This window comes from Psammomys obesus, unplaced genomic scaffold, assembly GCF_907164565.1.
Source record: "Psammomys obesus unplaced genomic scaffold, mPsaObe1.curated_primary_1811, whole genome shotgun sequence".
In the NCBI taxonomy this organism is placed as follows: domain Eukaryota; kingdom Metazoa; phylum Chordata; class Mammalia; order Rodentia; family Muridae; genus Psammomys; species Psammomys obesus.
Window position 1 is genome coordinate 30058924 of NW_026590062.1, and position 19142 is coordinate 30078065.

Sequence of the window (19142 nt, forward strand, 5' to 3'; positions counted from 1 at the left end):
TGTGTGTGTGTGTGTGTGTGTGTGTGTGTGTGTGTGTGTGTGTGTGTATAGTTTCTGGGAGCTGGAGCTTTGCTCCATCCACCCAATATATGAATATGTATATGTTGTATGTCTATATGTCTATCTGTCTGTGAGGTTGTTAAGCTTGTTGGAACCTGCTTTGCTTCATCCACCAAGTGTGTGTGAGTGTGTGACTCTTTCCCCCCTTTCTCTTTTCTTTCTTACTAGTCCCTGAAATGTTAAAAGAGTTAAAAGAATTCAGGCCCTTGAAGAGTTCAAAGAGTTCAGAGTCTTTCACCAGTTACACAGTTCTGGTGCTGCCAACTCTACACGCACTACCTCAGTCTACCCTGATCTGACAGAGCAGCTAACATATTGTTTAAAATTAACATAGTGGGGGCTGGAGAGATGGCTCAGTGGATTAAAATGCTTGCCTCACAAGCCTTATACCTGAGTTCAATCCTCAGAACCTATGTAAATAGGGAATTAGAGAATCAATCTCACAAGTTGTCCTATGGCCTCCACATATGGATCGTGGTACCAGTACACATGCATGCATGCACAAACAATTTTAAAAATAAATTAAAAAATAAATAAGTTATGTATAGTGGCACATAATCTCAGCACTTAGGAGCCAGAGACAGTCAGGTCCTTATGAGTTTGAGGCCAGCCTGTTCTACATAAGTTCTAGGCTAGCTAATGCTACCTAATGAAACCTTGTCTCAAAACAACAACAAATAAAATACCTGAGCATGGAGGTACATGCCTTTAATCACAGCACTGGGGATGCAGAAGCTTGTGGATCTCTGTAAGTTTGAGGCTAACCTGGTCTACATAGTGAGTTCTGGGATAACTGGAGTCACACAGAAATACCTTGTCTCAAAAAAACAATAAATAAACAAAAGTAAGGTGAAACGTGATCAAGGGAAACAGCTAATGTTGACCTCTGACCTCCACACATGCTTACAAGGAAAGCACACTTCTATATACCACACCAAAAACACACCCACAGCCTTGCACAAGCATGTACACACTGCAAAAGGGTGAAGGAACGGCAATCCCTCAGTCCTGGAGTTCCTAGAACTGCAGCGGGGTGATTAGCAGGCAACTCACACCATATCCCCAAGAGAAGTCGGAGCTGCCTTCTGTAGAGATCCCTGTGCCTGCATAGCTTGGAAAAGCAGAACGCGAATTCCCAGTGTCAGTTGATGTAAAAGGTGATTCCTGGGTGATGTCAGACTCACTAAATGGATAGTATGAGATAAAGGAAGAAAAAAAAAAAAAGAAAATTCTCATGTTTCCTCAGCAACTTATCAGGTGATAAGCATCTATACAATATCTGTAGAGGCAAAAATAAACTTGGAATTCAAACATTGTGTAAAAGCCCTACTCAGTCTCTATAGAATTGATGGCAGCTATGCTGAATAATGCTAATCAGTTCGTGATGATTCACCTGTAATGCATACTCTTTGCCATTAAGAGATATTTCAGAAACAGGAAGAGAATGCCTAAGCTTATTCAGTGCCTGTAGTTCCTCAAGCACATTTACAGATACCCATTTCATTTAACCCTTGCTACTGTTTCATGCAGGCCTAATTAACTAACTCTCTTTAAACTTTGAGGAATCTCAGTTTTATTTTCAGGTCTGACACTAGACTCTGACTTTACGACTTCTCCTATGTCAGCACCAACCTTCTTTGAAGCTAGTCTCTTCATTCTCTTTCTGAGTAACTGCAGTTATTATTTACTCAGCACTCACTCACTGTATGACAGACACTGTGTGACGTTTTACATACTTTAGCTGATTTATTTTCCTAAGACCATATTATGAGATGTTGATAATGTCTTTTTATTTTTTTTGCTTGGTCAAACCAACTAAATATTTGTCAATTTTACTAACTAGCTTCCAAAGAACCAACCTCTGATTGTTGTTTTTCTATTTCATTATCTATTAACTCACTTTCCCAATGTTGACTAATAAAGGTCAGAAATAGAATTAAAGGCATATATCTGATCCCTTTTGAATCTAATTACGTAACAACTATCTAACATTACTTCTGGTGGCTGGAGAGATGTCTCTGAAGTTAGAGCATGTACTGCTTTTCAAGAATACCCAAGTTCAGTTCTCAGCACCATGTCAGGCAGTTCACAGGGGACCTGACCTCTATCCTCTGCTGGTACCTGCAGTTGTGTGTACAAGTTTACAAACTCTCTCCCTCTCTCTTTCCCCCTGTCCCTCCCTCCCTCTTTCTCATACACACAATTTAAAAAAATAAGATTTCATACTGCTTCTTCTGGAAAGTTATAAAAATAAGTGTGACATTGTTTCCATTAGCTGTTCCAGAATGAAAATTAAACGGTCCTGAGTGGGAGAAAAAGTATATAAACACACACGCACACACGTACAGAAGCTGGCTTTGCAAGCCTGAGCTCCAGCAAGCCTCCTGCCTCAGGCTCTCATAGAGATAAAAATTCTTGTTTTGTTTCACTAGCACAGGTATGGTCCCAATGAACAAAATCCTTGCAGTTAGCAAACTCAGTGAGCAAGCAAGTATGCTTTGCTAGTACCTTTGAGAACTTGTATCTTTTTCGTGGCTGTCCTTGGTAGAGGAAATGTCATCCAGCTGCTCTGGAAGGGGATGATGGTTAAGAGCGTGCTTTGTTAGTCCTTTCCTGTGAAAGATAATAAAACAGACTTCTCTTTATATTTCACATTTCCTATAAAGAAATCACTAGCTTGCTGTATTTATTGTTCCTATTATTCTCTGTGTATGTGCATGGCATGATGTGCATGTGAGGAGTGGGACCTGTGAGTCCAGGAACTGAACTTGGTTGTCAGCTTTGGTGGCAAGTGCTTTTACATGACCCCTAGTAAAAATACTTAAAACCAGTTTTAAAAAGTTATGTGTAGGTGTCTGTGTGAGTTTGTATACCATGTACACAAAGGATGTCAGATCTCCAGTAGCTTGAGTTACAGGCAACTGTGAGCCCCCCAATATGGGTGTGGGAACTGAACTTGGGTCCTCTGCCAAAACAGTACGTACTCTTAACTTTTGAGCCATTTTTCAGTCCCCCGATATCCTTTTTTAACCATGTCTACCATTAGAGAGAGAGGAAAAAACCTTCAAGTGTATATTCTATTAACTGGGATCTTAGATTTACATACAAATACAGTACACTACACTACAATCTTACACTACTCACTTCCTCTGAGAAGCCGTGGAGCCAGACTACTTAGATTTGAACACTGACTCCTATTACTTATTGATCATATTATCATAAGCATACATTTAATCCCGTTCTTTAAGTGGAATGCAAGTAGTAAGGGTTTATGATGTACATTTGCATATTAAAGGTTGGGGAAGACTCCCTGTAGAGAAATCTGTAAGACTGTCTAACCTACCATGTCTCCTGAATGTATTTGACTAGAGAATTTTATGGGGAAAAGATGTCTACTCCAGACTAAGGTCTGGAAGATATAATAAACTGACTTATTGTTTATTCTGGTGGACAAGCCCAGCATAAAATAGATTCCAGAGGTGCAGTGTTCAACAGATACATGATTTAAAAGAAAAAAACTGTCATTTTCAAGTGGTCACATTAAAAAAAAAAAAAAGCCATCACATCTGACTTACATGTTTATGTTTGAACTTTTTCATTTAAAAAAATGGCAAGCCAAGGCTGGGAATGTAGTTCAGCAGTAGTGCTTCCTAGTTTATGTGAAGCACTAAGTTCAGTTCCCAGCGCGCGCGCGCGCGCGCACACACACACACACACACACACACACACACACACACACGCATACATGCACACACATAGAGTGGGTGGAAGGCTGTATGTAGAGAATTAGTTTTGCCAAGCTCTTTTTAACATCTAAAATTAGTAACTGCTAGAAAAGGCTACTGTTTCAAAATGGATTAACACTCTAACACAAACAATTCATTTTAGTTTACTATCATTTATATGCATTTAATCTTTATTGTTCACTCCACTATGAGTCCCTTTTGGAAAGGAACTATCAAAAGCACCTCCAACAAATAATATAACTACATGTTCCAGCTCAGAAAATGCCTACACGGAGGTTTTTTTCATAGAAAATGTATTTTTAACTTCTCTGGTTGGAATTAATTATAAAAGAAAATCTGAGGCTGATGAGATAGCTCAGTAATAAAGGTACTTGCCACCAAGCCTCATGACCTGAGTTCAATTCCCAAGACTCACAAAGCTGTCTTTTAATGTCTGGATGTGTACTATTGTGCATGCCCCCCACCCAAAAAAAAAAAAATGTAATTTAAAAAAAAATTGAAAGAAGATTTTAAGTCAAACCCTTCTCACTTTTGGGAAATGACTGTTCCCTAGTCTTATTCCCTAAAGAGTTCATTGTCTGTTTTGTTGTTGTATAAATAACATATTCCTTATGAAATAGCATAAGGAATAATATGTTATCTCCTTATGAAGATAACATGCTTCTTTCTGAAAAGCAAGGAGAAGGTATTTTCTTTGTATGGCTTTTTTACCAAGTAAAGGTGGTAAGAGACAAGTAGTGCTACCACTTACTGAGAACCTACTATATATCAAACCTGTGACATCATTTTAGGTATGCTTGTAGATCTTATTTGGACACATAGACAGGAAGGCCCAGATTTAGTAATTTGCCTAAAAGCTACATGGCAAGAAAAGTGCCCATCCAAGTGTGACTTTAAATGAATGTTATTGGCATGCATAGCTAATTTTTTAAAGATTATTTAGTATGTATACAATGTTCTGCCTGGACACCAGAAGAGGACACCATGTGGTTGCTAGGATTGAACTCAGGACCTCTGGAAGAGCAGTCTGTGCTCTTAAGCTCTGAGCCATCTCTCTAGCCCCATAGTTAATATTTTAATAAGTGTATGGCTGCTGAAATCACCAATGGGACTTGGATTTTTAAAAGTTCAGACTCTATGGTTTAAAGATGTGGAACCTTTCTAATTTCATCAGAGAAATAGAAGCTAGTTATAGCCATCTTTGTTTCTTTCAGTTTCTTGTTGAAAGGGTCAAGAAACTGAAGGTTCTTTGAAATTGCAACATGCCAGTAAAAGTAAGGCATTATCATTGTCTGCCAGATTGCAACACTTTACTAAGGGTACAAAGCGGTCTTTAAATTACAAGTGCTTGCTTTTTAGTCTACAAACAAAACTGATCCTTCCTTATTTGTAAAGGTTGTGAAGACGTATGTGTAATGGCTTGACTATAGGCTTTAGAATTGTATTGACACTTGATTTGTCCTTCTCAGCTGCACCACCTTCCAGATACAGTCTGTAGATCTGTGATCTTTATCTGTAGGATGTGGAAGGTCGGTCTCAATCTGATTTTGCTAATGCACTCAAGCAAACAGCTTTGCATAGAGTTTGGAACTAGACACTTTCAACTTTATTGTAGCATTCAGCTATTATCTTCAGTGGGGCCAAAAGCACTGCGGGAACGATAAATGCTTCTGAAGGTCCACTCCCTTAATTCAGGTAGTAACAGCCTAAAAGACAGTTTTAGGATAGCATGGATGACACACTCTAAGCTGATGACCCAAGGACAAGAGGCAGCTTCCTCCAGGCCTGGGAGGAGAGATATTTTCCCTCCCTAACCCAGGGAAAGGAAAGGAGAGGACTGGTCAAGGAGGGTCCCTAGAGCTTCTGCGGCCCAAGCTGGGCGAGCAGAGCAATCCACTCACAGCTCCACGCTCTGTGGCACGGCCTTCCGAGTGTATCTGGAGATCATCCTCCTTTTTCTCCTCCGCGGCCGGGGCGGGCAAGCCAGGGCGGGGGCCTCGGGGCCTGGCCCTCCCGCCGGCTGCGGCCCGGCCCCTTCCTGCCACCTACCGGCCCCGTCTCGCCCCGTCGCTTAGATTCCGGACCGCCACCTCCCAGAGTTCCCACTCTGTAGTCTTCCGACTTGTCTCCTTCCTCTCGTAAGCGGAAGTGACGGAGATTGTGGCATGGTTCAGAAATTGGCTCCGATACACATTAATGACTGCATGTAAGGTTCCGGAGACTCACTGTTGCCAGGGGCATTTCAGGGCCGAAGCGGACTTTGAGCATCCTGCATGGGCTAGGATCGAGCAGCTGATGGTAGCCTCTGATCACGTGTCCTAGTGGAAGAGGCGGCCAAGGGAAGGTGCCAGAGCAGAGACGCGCCAAAGAGGTAGTAAAAGGAAACGTAACTTTACCTCTGTCAGGCGGAAGAAGGGAGTCTAGTTTGATTAGACAGCGCCACGCCGGTGCTTCTCCGGTCTTCTGTGTTCTCAGGTATGTCATTTGTCTTTCACGCGAATGATCTCGAGTCCAATTCTAACTCTGTAAATTCTACATGAAGAGTCCTGCTTGGACTTAGGGGGAGGGTGGGAAGAATTTTTACTTGACTTTTCGGGTTGAGAGGCAGCACGATTCTAATTTCCTGTGCTGAATGTGTAGTTGCACAGAAGATTCAGGTGCCTTATTGGTTCATTACAAAGCCAAGTAAGCTTAAGAATCAAATCGCCGCGTTATTTGGGCATCCAGAACCATGGCAAATTATTTTGAGACGAAACGGTAACACAGTTTAAAATCTCCTATAGACTTAAGTTCTGTAGAGCAAGAGATATTGGTGTGTTTTTTTTTAATGCACTTAATAACACAATTTTAAAGTGATGAGTTTTACAGATGGCAGAGTAACACTTCCATTCCACGATTAATGAGAAAGTTCAAGAAAGTGCCCAAAGTATGCAACCAACAGAAACACAGTTGGAAGTTTTGAGAGAAAAATAATGTATAGTAATGTAAGGTTTTCAAACTGCTGTACACACTGCTACTAATTTAAGGGCAAGTATTTAGTTTGTTTGTGAGACAGAGTTTTGCTGTGTAGCCTAGGCTAGCCTTGAACTGGATTTAGGTGATCCTCTTGTTTCAGTCTCTAGCTGAGACAATCGCACCTAGCTATTTTTAATTTTAATTTTTACATACTTATTTGGTTTGGGAAGTGCGTTGGATTCACTCCATAATATCAAGGTTTCCATTCAACATAATTTAAGTTTAAGGGACTTAGTTTTTAGTATAAACGTCATTCAGAGAATAAGTCAAGTGGTGTCTGTTAAAGGCCAGAACCATGATGATGGTAGGTTCATATCAACCTGCCTAGGTAATGCAATCACCTAGAAGAGTTCTGGGAATGCTGTTATTTCTCATTCTATGTGGCTATATCACTGAAAATTTGAATGCCATTTTCAAAGAAGAATGGAGGGGAATATGAAGCTTGCAGTGGTAGAAGATGCTGTGGAGTACCACCTGTTCCTGATACCGGATAATGCAAGAGACACAGAAGAATACAGAGAGATTCTTCAGAAGTACATTGAAAGAATAATGACCCAATTTGCACCTATACTGGTCCCTTATATCTGGCAGAATCAACCTTTCAATCTCAAATATAAACCTGCAAAAGGTAAGGTAATCCTTTTATTCAGTGTTGTCTGAGAGAGATTTAGGCCTACAGCATTTAAAATCAGTGGTGTTTGCCCATATGCATTTAAGCCCCTAAATTTAAATATATGCCATATGAATTGGAATGGGGGATTGTGGCTGTTGTTCTGAACTTTAATTACTATTCTATAATGTAAGTGCCAGTGCTGCAGAGGTCCAGGCTTATCTTGTTTCTTCCATCATAGTTCCTTTTTACTACCCAGTGCTTATCTTGATGATGTCTTTACAGTGTTGCTTTGTTTCATGTAGTTGTTTTGCTGAGACAAAGAAGGACTTTGTCTGGTTAATAAAGACAACTAAGTGGGTTTTGACATTGTCATTTGCCGTCCAGAACTAATTTGAACGTCTTTTACTGCTTCACTGTTTGACCTGTGCTTTCAGTCAACTCTAGCAAACTATAGCAATCTGTTCTGTCATTTCTTTTAACTTTATGAAAATGAATGCTAGATAGCTGGCCCAGGCTATATTTGTATGGTGACTGATGTAGGGTCTGTTTAAGATCAGGCACCTGGCATCTTTGGATCCTGCTATTCTTGCTCATACTTTATTTCTAATCTGTTATATTTGGCTAGCAACTGCTAAGTTTCTCCTTTGCTATTAATTTTACTGAACTTTTTCCAGCACTGGGCATTGAACCTGGGGCCTTACCTATTCCTAGGCAGCTGGTCTACTACTGTGCTATTTCCCTAATCCTAATTTTCTAGAGTACATGTGATGTTTATTGACAAGGAGACTAGTGTGATGCATCTAAAATGAACCCCTCTAGCTAGATATAATGGTCTACACCTGTGATCTTAGCACTCTGCAGGCTAAGGCAGGAGAATCACCAGCCTGGGTTACAGACTGAGAGCCAGTTTTAAAACAAAAGCAACCTATTATCTTTTAGAAAACCATGCTTATTTATTTTCTCACTTTATTTTCCCACTTATCTAATGACATTGCTGACTATTACCTAAGCTATCAGTATTTCAAATTATACTTATTACTTTACTATGTTCAGTCAGGCAGGAAGGCATAGTCCGAGCACTTCCAAAATATCCCTTCCCACACCTCTTTGATTTCAGTGTGGGTACTCTTTATTCTTTTATTGGGAAAAGTACAGCTTCCTAACTTACCTCTCCAGTTGTAGTCTCTTGAGCTCCTTACGCTGTTGGCAGTTACCTTTGTAGAACACAGATTGGACTGTGTCACTTCCTGGCTTAATTTCCTTTGTTTTTCTGTGGCTGCTGGGAGAGGTTTTAGTTGAAGTCTGATGTATTATAAATGAAAATTGTACTCTAGTCAGAGCTTTTAAGGACTGTTTGGTTATCTGTTTTCTTGTTTTAGACCCAAACTCCTCAGAAATACAAATTCCATATCTTGTTCAGAATTGCAACCCAGTTCCCAGAATAATTCTTGGAACTTAGTCAATGGCTAGTTATTGAATACTTACATGTATTTTTACTTGCAGAGATGGACTTGCCTGGTTTATGACTACTTCTCTCTTGTTTATAGGAGGTGTTCCTGCTCATATATATGGCATGACAAAGTTTGGAGATAACATTGAGGATGAATGGTTTATTGTCTATGTAATAAAGCAGATTACAAAGGCATTTCCAGAGTTAGTGGCCAGGTATTGTTTAATTATTCTAAAGGAATTCTCATTTTAAAGCATAAGTGATCATATTTGTGTCTATTTTGTAATTTTTGTCTGAGGTCTGGTAGAAATTGTTCAAATGTGGGACAGTGCTGGGATTAAAGGTGCACTACCGCCTGGCAAACTATTTATCTACCTATCTATCTATTTATTTATGTAGGATAGCCAAATTTATTTTATTTCTTCTTCTTCTCATATAGTACATCCCAACTGTAGCTTCTTCTCACTCCTCTCCTCCCAGTCCTTCTCCTTCCTACCTCCCCTCCCTTCCAAATCATTCCTCCTCCATTTTCCTTCAGGAAAGAGCAGGTCTCCCGGTGATATCGACCACACATGACATAACAAGTTAAAATAAGACTCGGCACAAACCCTTATATCAAGGTTGGACAAGGCAACCCAGTAGGAGGAAAAAGGACCCAGGAGCAGGCAAAAGCAGACGCAGTGCTCCTCTTCCCCCCACTGTCAAGAATCCCACAAGAACACCAAACTATAACAACCATGACATACATACAACCATAACATATATACAACCATAACATGTGCAGACCCTTACAGGCTCCTTGATTGACACTTTAGTCTCTGTGAGACCCTATGAGCCCAGATTAGTTGATTTTTATGGGCCATTTTCTTGTGGTGTCCTTGACCCCTCTGGCTTCCTTCTTTCTCCCTCTTCAGCAGGATTCCCCAAGGTCTGCCTAATGCTTGGCTGTGGGTCTTTGCAACTGTTTCTGTCATTTGCTGATTGAAGCCTCTTTAATGACGATTGGGCTATTTTTGTTTACAAATATAGCAGAATATCATTAGGAATCATTTCATTTACTTTTTTTTTTTTTTTTTTTGTCTAGCTGTGTTTGGTTTCATCCTAGGTCTCTGGGCTACCCTGTTCCTGGCTCCAGGCCATCCAAGCGGTGCCAGGCACGGGCTCCTTCTCATGGCATGGGTCTCAAGTTGAACCAGTTATTGGTTGGCCCCTCCCACAAGTTCTGAGACACTTTTACCCAACACATCTTGCAGACAGGACAAACTGTAGGTTGAAGGTGTTGTGGCTGGATTGATGTCCCAATCCTTCCACTGGAAGCCTTGCCTGGTTACAAAAGATGGCCTGTTTAGGTTCCATATTTTCTATTAGTAGGAGTCTTTGCTAGGATCAACCTCATAGATTCCAGGGAGTTTCCATGCACTAGGTTTCTACATCTCCCCAATTCCAGTCTCTTCCAGTACTCTCTCCCTCCATTTTTCCCCACTACCTGATCCCTCCTGTTCTCATCCTCACTTATCTCAAGTCCATAGTTCTCTTCATGAACCTTCTTTTGTTTATTTTTCCCTGTGTGACTCTGGATGTCCTGGAACTAGCTCTGTAGACCTGGCCGGCACAGAATCCACCTATCTCTGCATCCCTAGTGCTGGGACTAAAGTTGTGTTCTAGCTCATTAGGGTTTCTCTGTGTGATCTTGGCTGTCCTGGACTCACTTTGTAGACCAGGTTGGCCTCAAACTCACAGAAATCCACTTGCCACTGTCTCTCAGAGTTCTGGGATTACAGCTGTGCGCCACCATGCCCAGCTCTTCATCATGAGCTTTTAATGTGGATTAAAAAAAAAATTCCAACCTGGTAGTGCACACCTTTAATCCCAGTACTTGTGGGCAAAAGGCATTTGGATCACTCAGGTGTTCAAGACTAGTCTGGTCTACATACCAAGTTCTAGTCCCACCAGGATTATACAGTAAGACTGTTTTTAAAATAGAAAAGAAGGAAAGGAAGGGAAGAGAAAAGAAGGAAGATGTCTGCGTTTGTGTACATAAAAGAAAGAAAAGGAAGATATGTGTGTACATACATGCATGTATAAATATATATGTGCATATATATTGAATTTCCTAAATATTTGTTTTCATGATTCTAAAATGTCAGCAATATGGATTTAAGTGTTGTAACTCTGAAGGAAAGATACTCTGGCTGGCAGGAGCCAAGGAATACCACAGAGTCACACCACACAGCAAGCCTCACACAAGAGATTTATTGGGAGGCAGAAACCCAGGAGGGTGGCTGCCTCTGCTCGGGTGAGAGACAGCAGAGAACTGAGCAGACACAGTCATTATATAGGATTTGGGGGAGGGGAGCTTTTCAAGGTGGAGTTTTCAGGGGAAGGATTGGTGGGATTTTAAGTCCCTGAAGCTCAGGGATTGGTGGAGTTTTGTGGCAAGATCAGGAATTGGTGGGCTTTCCTGTTCAGAGATTTGTGGGATTTTTCTCTGGCCTTCCATGTTACAGACATTAGAAAATGACAGGACCAGTAGGGAAGTCTGGGGGCCAGGCTGGGCCACTTTCCTGCCTTGAGGGTTTACAAAGCTTACAAAGGGAGTCCATAACACAGAAGGCTTTCCCTGCTGCTTGAACTGGCTTGAATTGCCAACAATGGACCCATTTTTAACAAAGCATAGTTATGCTAGTTTCCCATCACACATACTTAAGGATGATTTCTATCGGCTATTTCCTCTAGTTGACAGGAAAGTTCATTCACTACTGGCTCCGTGATTCGTTTCTTGCAAGACTCAGCTCATTTCAGTCTGAAGTGTCATCTTTCCTCAGATATCCTGAAAGCCAAGTGTTCCTATTTTTTCACATCTGGCTTCACTTTAACCACACTCAGATTTTCATTTTTAATCTTTTCTGTATATTTGCTCTGTTCTGAGTTGTTGGATTATAAGGAAAAACAAAATTAAGGATCTTTGTGTACAATAGTCTTAGCTTGAGTCTCATGTACAGCCCCAGTGATCTGCACACTTGGCCTGAGAGTGGAAAACCTGCTGACACATAGCTCTCAGTAAAATGTATCTCACAGATTTCTATAATGTTTTCTCCCTAATAGGCCAGTGATATACTTTTTGAGAAATCATACACAGAAATTTAAGAGAAATCAGTATGGGCAGTAGAGGGCACTGCACACTCATGATTTTTGACACTGGTTTTCCTAGTCAGCCCATCAAATTGGGTATTGTGCCCACAAATACTTTCTCCAGTGGAACAAAAGAGAAAGAAGCAGAAAGTTGGAAAATGTTTTATTGTTGAAATATAAAACATACATAAAGGTAGGAAAAATGAACACAGGTGTACCCTTCATCTAACTTTTGCAATCATCAAGTTACCATCACTACTCTTTCACCTGTGACCTGCCCTGCCAGTTACACAGAAAGTGCTGGGATTAAAGTCATGTACCTCTACTGCCTGGCCAGAAAGATTATTTTGAAGTAAATGTCAAGCTCTGTGTCATGTTGCCCTTAAGTAAGTCATATTGTAGATCTAGTAGATAATTCTTTACATTTACCCACTTATTATTTGAGACGATATCTTGCTGTATTGCTTAGGCTGGCTGGAACCACCGGGATTAAGCCATATTGCCCTTAAGTCTCCTACTGGGAAGACTACAGTTTCTGTAATGTTGCCAGCTTCTTTTTTATTTTCTGAGCTTTACATTTATGTTTGGTTGACAAATACAAAGTATATACATGTACCATGTAGTGTGTGTTTTGATGCATCATGGGCTGGCTAGACTGAGCTTATTAGCCTCTGCATTACCATCTGCATTTTTAGCTTAGTGTGCATAATTGGGAGTGAAAGGAGAGCCTCAGGTGACATTCCTTAGAAGCTGTCTCTCCTTTCCCTCTCCTCCGTGTGTGTGTGGGGGGGGTGCTGTGTTCATGTGTACACTCTGTGCAGGCGTGTGTGGTTAGAGGTTGTCACTGGGATGTCTTCTCAGTCACTTTTCCACCGTATGCTGCTGGGATAGATTCACTTGCTGGACCTAGAGGCTTACTGTACAGGCTGGATTGGCTGTCCAGTAAGCCTACAAGATGTGTCTGTCTCCGCCCCCAGCACTGCTGTTACAGGCATATGCTGCCACACCTGGCTTTTGTGTGGGTGCTGGGCTCCAACTCAAGTCCTCATGCTTATACACATGCAGGCACCTTACCTTCTCATCCATCTCCCCAGCTCTACCTTGCTTTTGACACAAGGTCTTTCACAGAGCTTGGAGCTCCTTTCTCCCTCAGCCTCCCAAGTGCTGAGATCACAAGCGCACAAAACGACACAAGACTTTTTAATGTGGGATCTGAAATCTAACTCGGCGCTTCACGCTTGTATGGCAAGCACTTTACCAACTGAGCCACCTCCCCACCTATTTATTTATTTATTTATTTATTTATTTATTTATTTATTTATTTATTTATGTCAATAGGAGCTGGAGAGATTTGCTCTGAGGAATAGGAGCTGGGTTTGGTTTTCAGCACTCACATGGCAGCTAACAGCCATCCTAACTCCAGTTCCAGGGGACTCAGTTCTGTCTTCTGACCACCGCATCACCAGGCATGCATGCTGTGCACAGACCTACATGCTGGCAAACCATTCTTACACATAAAATTAAACATTTAAATCTCTCACTAACTTTCAGAAATGTATTGCATTGTTATTAACTATAGTTGCTTTGCTATAAGAACAATAAGAAACTTGTTAAATGTTTGCTCTTTCCACACCTAAAAATCATTAACAATAATATACTCTGTTAAGGTTATGATCTATTCTTTTAGTTATGTCTTTACAAGGATAATAAGGAGGGGCAATACTTTTTATTTTTACAGATTCTGAATATCCATAAAAGGACGGTTCTTATTACATACTCGGTCTATAAAGCTCTTTAAGCTTTAGACATCATGGCTGGGGAGATGGCTTAGCAGTTAAGTTCTTCCAGAGGACCAGGGTTCAGTTCCCAGTATCCATTCATGTGGCAGTTCACAACTGTCTGTAGCTCTAGTTCCATGGGATCTGATGCTTTCTTCTGGCCTCCTTGGGCCAGGCCTGGGTATACATAAAAACACACAGGTAAATATGTCACTTCTATGTCAGATGTTTTGCTTTGTTTTTTAAATTTAAAAAGACAGATACACTTGCTCTCTCTCCCTACCAGATTGGTCTTTCTAAAGGACAGTTCTACCTATTTTGCTCTACAAAACCTTTGAAATTTTTGCCTATGAAATATAGCACATGCTTGCTCATGAGTTCTCATGGTAGGATTGCTTTTAAGTCTTGTTCTTTATGCACCCCCCCCCTCAATGACACAGCTGTCTATAACTCTACTTCTCAGGGATCCAATATCTGTGGACACTGCACACACATGATGCAAATATGTACTTGCAAAATACACACAAAATAAAAATAGTTTTAAATTTTTACTTATTACTATTGCTGTGTGTGCATGCATATGAAATCTGAGGGGAAAGGAGGACCTTGCATGCCACAGGGCAAGTGTGGGTCTCAGGTTAATTTTATGGAGCCTATTATCTTTCTTTCTCTTTTTGTGGGTTCTGGGGATCAATCACAGGTTGCCATGCTTGCACAGCAGGTGCCTTTACCAGCTGACCAGCTCCGGAGCTCCCCAGTCTAACTTTATACATACATTAAAAAAAAATCATGTGACAATGTTACTCGAAAATTAAAAATAGTTAAGACAAAAATATCTTTGTAGATCCAAATAGCATTTTGTACAACAGTTAACACTGTAACACTGTAACACTGTAATTTCACCTCTAAGTGAAATTCCTTCCTCCCCATTTTGAAACCTTATATAGTACCTCTATTCCTATATATTTCTGTATTTCTGTCTAATACAACACTTTGATTTTTCTCTTTTTAATCTCTCTTAATCTCCTTATAATCTTACAGTTTCCTATAGGCTTTTACTGTATTTTAAAATTTTTTCTATTTTCAATTATGCATGTGTATGGAATGGCTGTGTATGCAAATGTAGGTGCTGGTGAGAGCCAGATCATTAGATGTGCTGGAGCTCGATTGATAGGAATTTGTGAGCTGCCTGGTGTAAATGCTAGGAACCAAGCCTGGATCCTCTGCAAGCCCATGCTCTTAACTGCAGAGCCATTTTTCAACCCTATATGTTAAATTACATAGTATATATTTAAGATTTTTCTGAGAAGAAGGGAAAACGTATGGGACTAAAGGTGTTTTGTGATTTGTGAATGTGAAAATGGATCTTCTCTTTCATCAGGATTGAAGACAATGATGGTGAGTTCTTGTTAATAGAAGCAGCTGACTTTCTCCCTAAGTGGTTGGATCCTGATAATAGTGCCAATAGGGTAAGTACATCCAAGCTTAAAGAATACACAGATGAAATCTGCTGCCTCATTTCCTGTGTACCTAGGCTTCCCAGAGCCCGTAAAGAGACTAAGATGTGCCATTTTGTAGGTATTCTTCCATCACGGGGAGCTGTGCATTATTCCTGTGCCAAGGAAATCTGAAAGAATATCCTGGTTACCCATGACATCCCCAACAATCCAACAAGCTCTGAGTATAATCTCAGCCCACCCAGATGTTGTTTTAGCTTCAGAGTCTATACAAGCTGCTGTGGACAGGCGCATCCGAGGGTAAGAAGGGAAACACTGATACTCTTAGCTGAGGAACATTTTGGTTCAGTGTGCAGCACAGGTTTTATTTGCAAGTAGAGTGCCTTCCACCTGGATTAATGCTCATCTGTATTTTATTGGTATTGCTGTTCATGAAACTGACAGTTAAGTTTATGGAATTTAAAATCAGAAAGCAGACTGGTTGGCTGGTTGATTAATTGAGATAGGGTTTTGTTATGTTGCCCAGGCTGGCTGTTAACTCCTGGTCTCAAGCTAACTCTTTCTTCAACCTCCTGAGCAGCTCCAATTTCAGGAGTGTGTCACTGTCCCTGACTTAGATGTAGCTTTTCTTTTCTTTTATTTCCTTAGGTTTCATAGCCAAGTATTATCTGTGAAAATTTGAGATTGGGGCAGGAAAGATGGCTTCCTGGTAAACACACTGGCTACTCTTCCCAGAGACTTGAGTTGGATTCCCAGCACTCATATGGCTACTCATAACAGTCTGTAACTCTAGTTCCAGGGATACATCACCTTCTTCTGGCCTCAGTGGGCAGCATGCATACATGTGGTGCACAGATACACATACGGGCAAAACACTCATACATATAAAATAATAAATAAAAATTGAGATTTTTTTAAAGATGAAAACCTACAGAAGACAATGTAATGTGTTTGGCCTTTTTTTTTTTTTTTCTGGAGATTGTATATACTCCTTTGACCTATGTGGAAACCTTTAGGCTTCATCTTAAAGAGAAGGAAAGTCCTAATAGCACTTTAGTTCAATGTATTGTCTTAATGATGCTAAAATTCTTTTTAAGCTGGACCTGCTAGCTCACACTTTTAATCCTAGCACTCTGGAGGCCGAGGCAGGAGGATCTCTGTGAGTTCCAGGCCAGCCTAGTGTATAAAGCAAGTTCCAGGCCAGCCAAGAGTACCCAGTGAGACCCTGAAAAACATCTTAATATTCACATATAAAATAAAAGCATTGTGCTGCCCCTCACAGGTACCCAGACAAAGTTGAAGCCTCTCGTCATCGAGCACACTGCTTTCTTCCAGCTGGCATTGTCGCCGTGCTCAAGCAACGGCCCAGACTAGTGTCTGCAGCAGTCCAAGCCTTCTACCTACGGGACCCCATTGACCTGAGAGCCTGTCGCATTTTCAAGACATTTTTGCCTGAAACACGAATAATGGCATCTGTGAGATACCTTTCTTGGTCATTTAGTTTTTCTTATAATTTTAAGTTCTTTTAGAAAGTTTAGTGCACATTTCTTTTTTTTTTTTTTTTTAACCCAAGTGTGGGTGTTGTTAGGAGATGCCTCATTTTATAGCTTAGTGTGTCCTACCTACTTTTGACCATATTTTTCTTACTGCTGTAATTTCCTTCTCAACCATAAAACATTTTATCTCTTAAGAATTATCTTCCACCCCTCCTAAATTATCATAATGTAATTAATAATTCCACTAGTGACAAGTCAAAAGTGGGCAGTAGGGTAAATTTCATAGTGTGTGAATGTGTATCTCACTAGCTGTTTCTGAAAACAAGCAGGGAGTGAACAGGCTGTATCTATGTATTTCCCCTATAGGTATTTGAGCACAAAGCCTGGGAGTGGACTGATTGTTAGATTCAGTTATGAAGTGGCATTCAGAATTCGATTTCAGGAAAAGACTCACATATTTTGTTTCCCAATGTCCAGGTCACTTTCACTAAATGTCTGTACGCACAGTTAGTACAACAGAAGTTTGTGCCAGATCGGCGGAGTGGATATAGTCTCCCACCTCCATCACATCCCCAGTTCCGAGCCTATGAACTGGGCATGAAGCTGGTAATGTTGAACAAGAAAACTACCTAACTTACTTTCTTTTCTCTCCCTCCTCCCTCCCTCCCCCTTCCTCGCCCTCCTTTTCTTTCTTCTTTCCCTTCCTTTCTTCTTTTCCACCCCTCCTTTTCCTCCCTTCCTCCCCCTCCCTCCCTCCCTTCCTTCCTTTCTTCCTTCCTTTCTCTAATATGAAAGAACTTTAAAGGCTGGAGAAATGTTTTTAAAAAAGACTATATAAAGAAAGACACTCTTGAACATTAACGATAACAATATAAATTGATTCAAATCCCTATAGGCAAGTTTCTGCTATTCATCAACATTTCAATTGCACCAACTATTATTTTCCTTTTTTTTTTTTTTTTTTTTTTTGAGACAGGGTTTCTCTACATATCTTTGACTGTTCTGGACTCACTTTGTAGACCAGGCTGGCCTCAAACTCACAGAGATCCGCCTGCCTGTGCCTTCTGAGTCCTAGGATTACAGGCGTGCGTCACGGTGCCCAGCTGTACTTGTTATTTTCACCTGAGATGATGAATGATGCAGCATAGGAACTCTAGAAATACGTCATGCTTATGTGACAGTGCAGTAAAATTCCTCACTTCATCAGAGCCTCAAGGAATTCGGAAATAGTGATCCAACAGCTGTGAAGCTCTCTGAGAGTGAAAGTCCATCTTGTCCCACTTAGAACAAAATAAATTCCACTTGGAGTAAATAATGAAATATAAGGAAAATTAAAAAAATATAGGGAAATTATCATCTAAGAAAGGCCTTTTAAAGCATAACTTGCAAACTATAAACACTAAAAGATTGATTAATTTGATTTCATAAAAGTGTATGAACATCTGTGGTTCCAATTAGAGTCCAGGAGTCAGAATGCAGCTTGGGTGACAGATAGCAAAACTGTCTCAAATAACAACACAACAGTAAATGGGAGAAGAGAAATTGTGCATGGAAAAGAAAAATGTCATAAACTCAAAAGATACCAAAAAACCTGGAAAAGGAATATTAAGTGTTCTTAGAGAAAATAATACTGACTAGTTAATTTTAAATATTCAGAAGCTGAGCAGATAGTTCATAGAAAAGGAAGTACAAATGAATTTTAATTTAAAAATGAAAAAAATGTTGACTTCTGTTTTTTAAAATTAAATAATTTAAAGATACAAAATAATGTTTTTTTAACCACTAGTTTGGCAAGTATAAAAAGTATGAGAATATATAGTGAGTTGGTAAGAATTTATAATATATAAAGGGAAAAAAATACTATAATAGTGGTAGTGGTAGTGCAAACCTTTAATCCCAGTACTTAGGAAGTAGAGGCAGGCGGATCTCTGAGTTCTGGGACAGCCAGACAGAGGCTACAGAGTGAGACCTTGTCTCAAAAGAAAGAAAGATGCAGGAGTTGATGCAGTCACTGTGAGGAACAGTTTGCCACTATCCTGATACACTGAAATTGCACTGGCCATTTTTTTGCTTATTATTTTCACTTCTAGAAATATATTTTCAGGTACAAAACCACACAGATGTACATTCAGAAGCATTGTTATCGTACTGAGAGCTTAGGAAACACCAAGTCTGCAGTGGGAGAACAGGTGAATTACAGCCTGTCCGTGGTGTGTCCTGATGGGAAATTCTCTCCACAACATGCAGTTACATGTATAATATTATGTATTCTCCTTGGGTGACAAAAGGGACAGAGTAGAAAGATACCATAGAAATCTACTTGAGTGTACAGATTACTTCTGAAGGGAGATGCTGTTAGTTGGTAATAATTTGTTTGAATCATTGTGCCATATTT

At 40.3% G+C, this 19142-nt stretch overlaps 2 protein-coding genes across 13 annotated transcripts in view; one reads left to right on the forward strand and one right to left on the reverse strand.

Moving 5' to 3' along the window:
- Fam149b1 (family with sequence similarity 149 member B1) overlaps nt 1–5916 on the reverse strand; it is a 41777-nt gene extending 35861 nt beyond the window's left edge. For 3 of the 9 annotated variants that reach the window (XM_055606506.1, XM_055606505.1, XM_055606504.1), the window contains exons 1-3: nt 5708–5912; nt 2569–2673; nt 1114–1243 (exon numbers count right to left, since the gene is read on the reverse strand). In XM_055606506.1, the coding sequence (XP_055462481.1) occupies nt 1114–1243; nt 2569–2673; nt 5708–5754 (282 nt within the window). In that variant the 5' untranslated portion in view covers nt 5755–5912. Of the gene's footprint in view, nt 1–1113; nt 1244–2568; nt 2674–5707 lie in introns of those variants that run through there. The other 6 variants (XM_055606503.1, XM_055606502.1, XM_055606511.1 and 3 more) reach the window with 4 other exon arrangements.
- Ecd (ecdysoneless cell cycle regulator) overlaps nt 1–19142 on the forward strand; it is a 34971-nt gene that overhangs the window by 2498 nt on the left and 13331 nt on the right. Inside the window, exons 1-7 of one of the 4 annotated variants that reach the window (XM_055606498.1) lie at nt 6049–6281; nt 7241–7449; nt 8982–9099; nt 15176–15263; nt 15373–15551; nt 16534–16726; nt 17225–17353. In XM_055606498.1, the coding sequence (XP_055462473.1) occupies nt 7245–7449; nt 8982–9099; nt 15176–15263; nt 15373–15551; nt 16534–16726; nt 17225–17353 (912 nt within the window). In that variant the 5' untranslated portion in view covers nt 6049–6281; nt 7241–7244. Of the gene's footprint in view, nt 1–6048; nt 6282–7240; nt 7450–8981; nt 9100–15175; nt 15264–15372; nt 15552–16533; nt 16727–17224; nt 17354–19142 lie in introns of those variants that run through there. The other 3 variants (XM_055606497.1, XM_055606499.1, XM_055606500.1) reach the window with 3 other exon arrangements.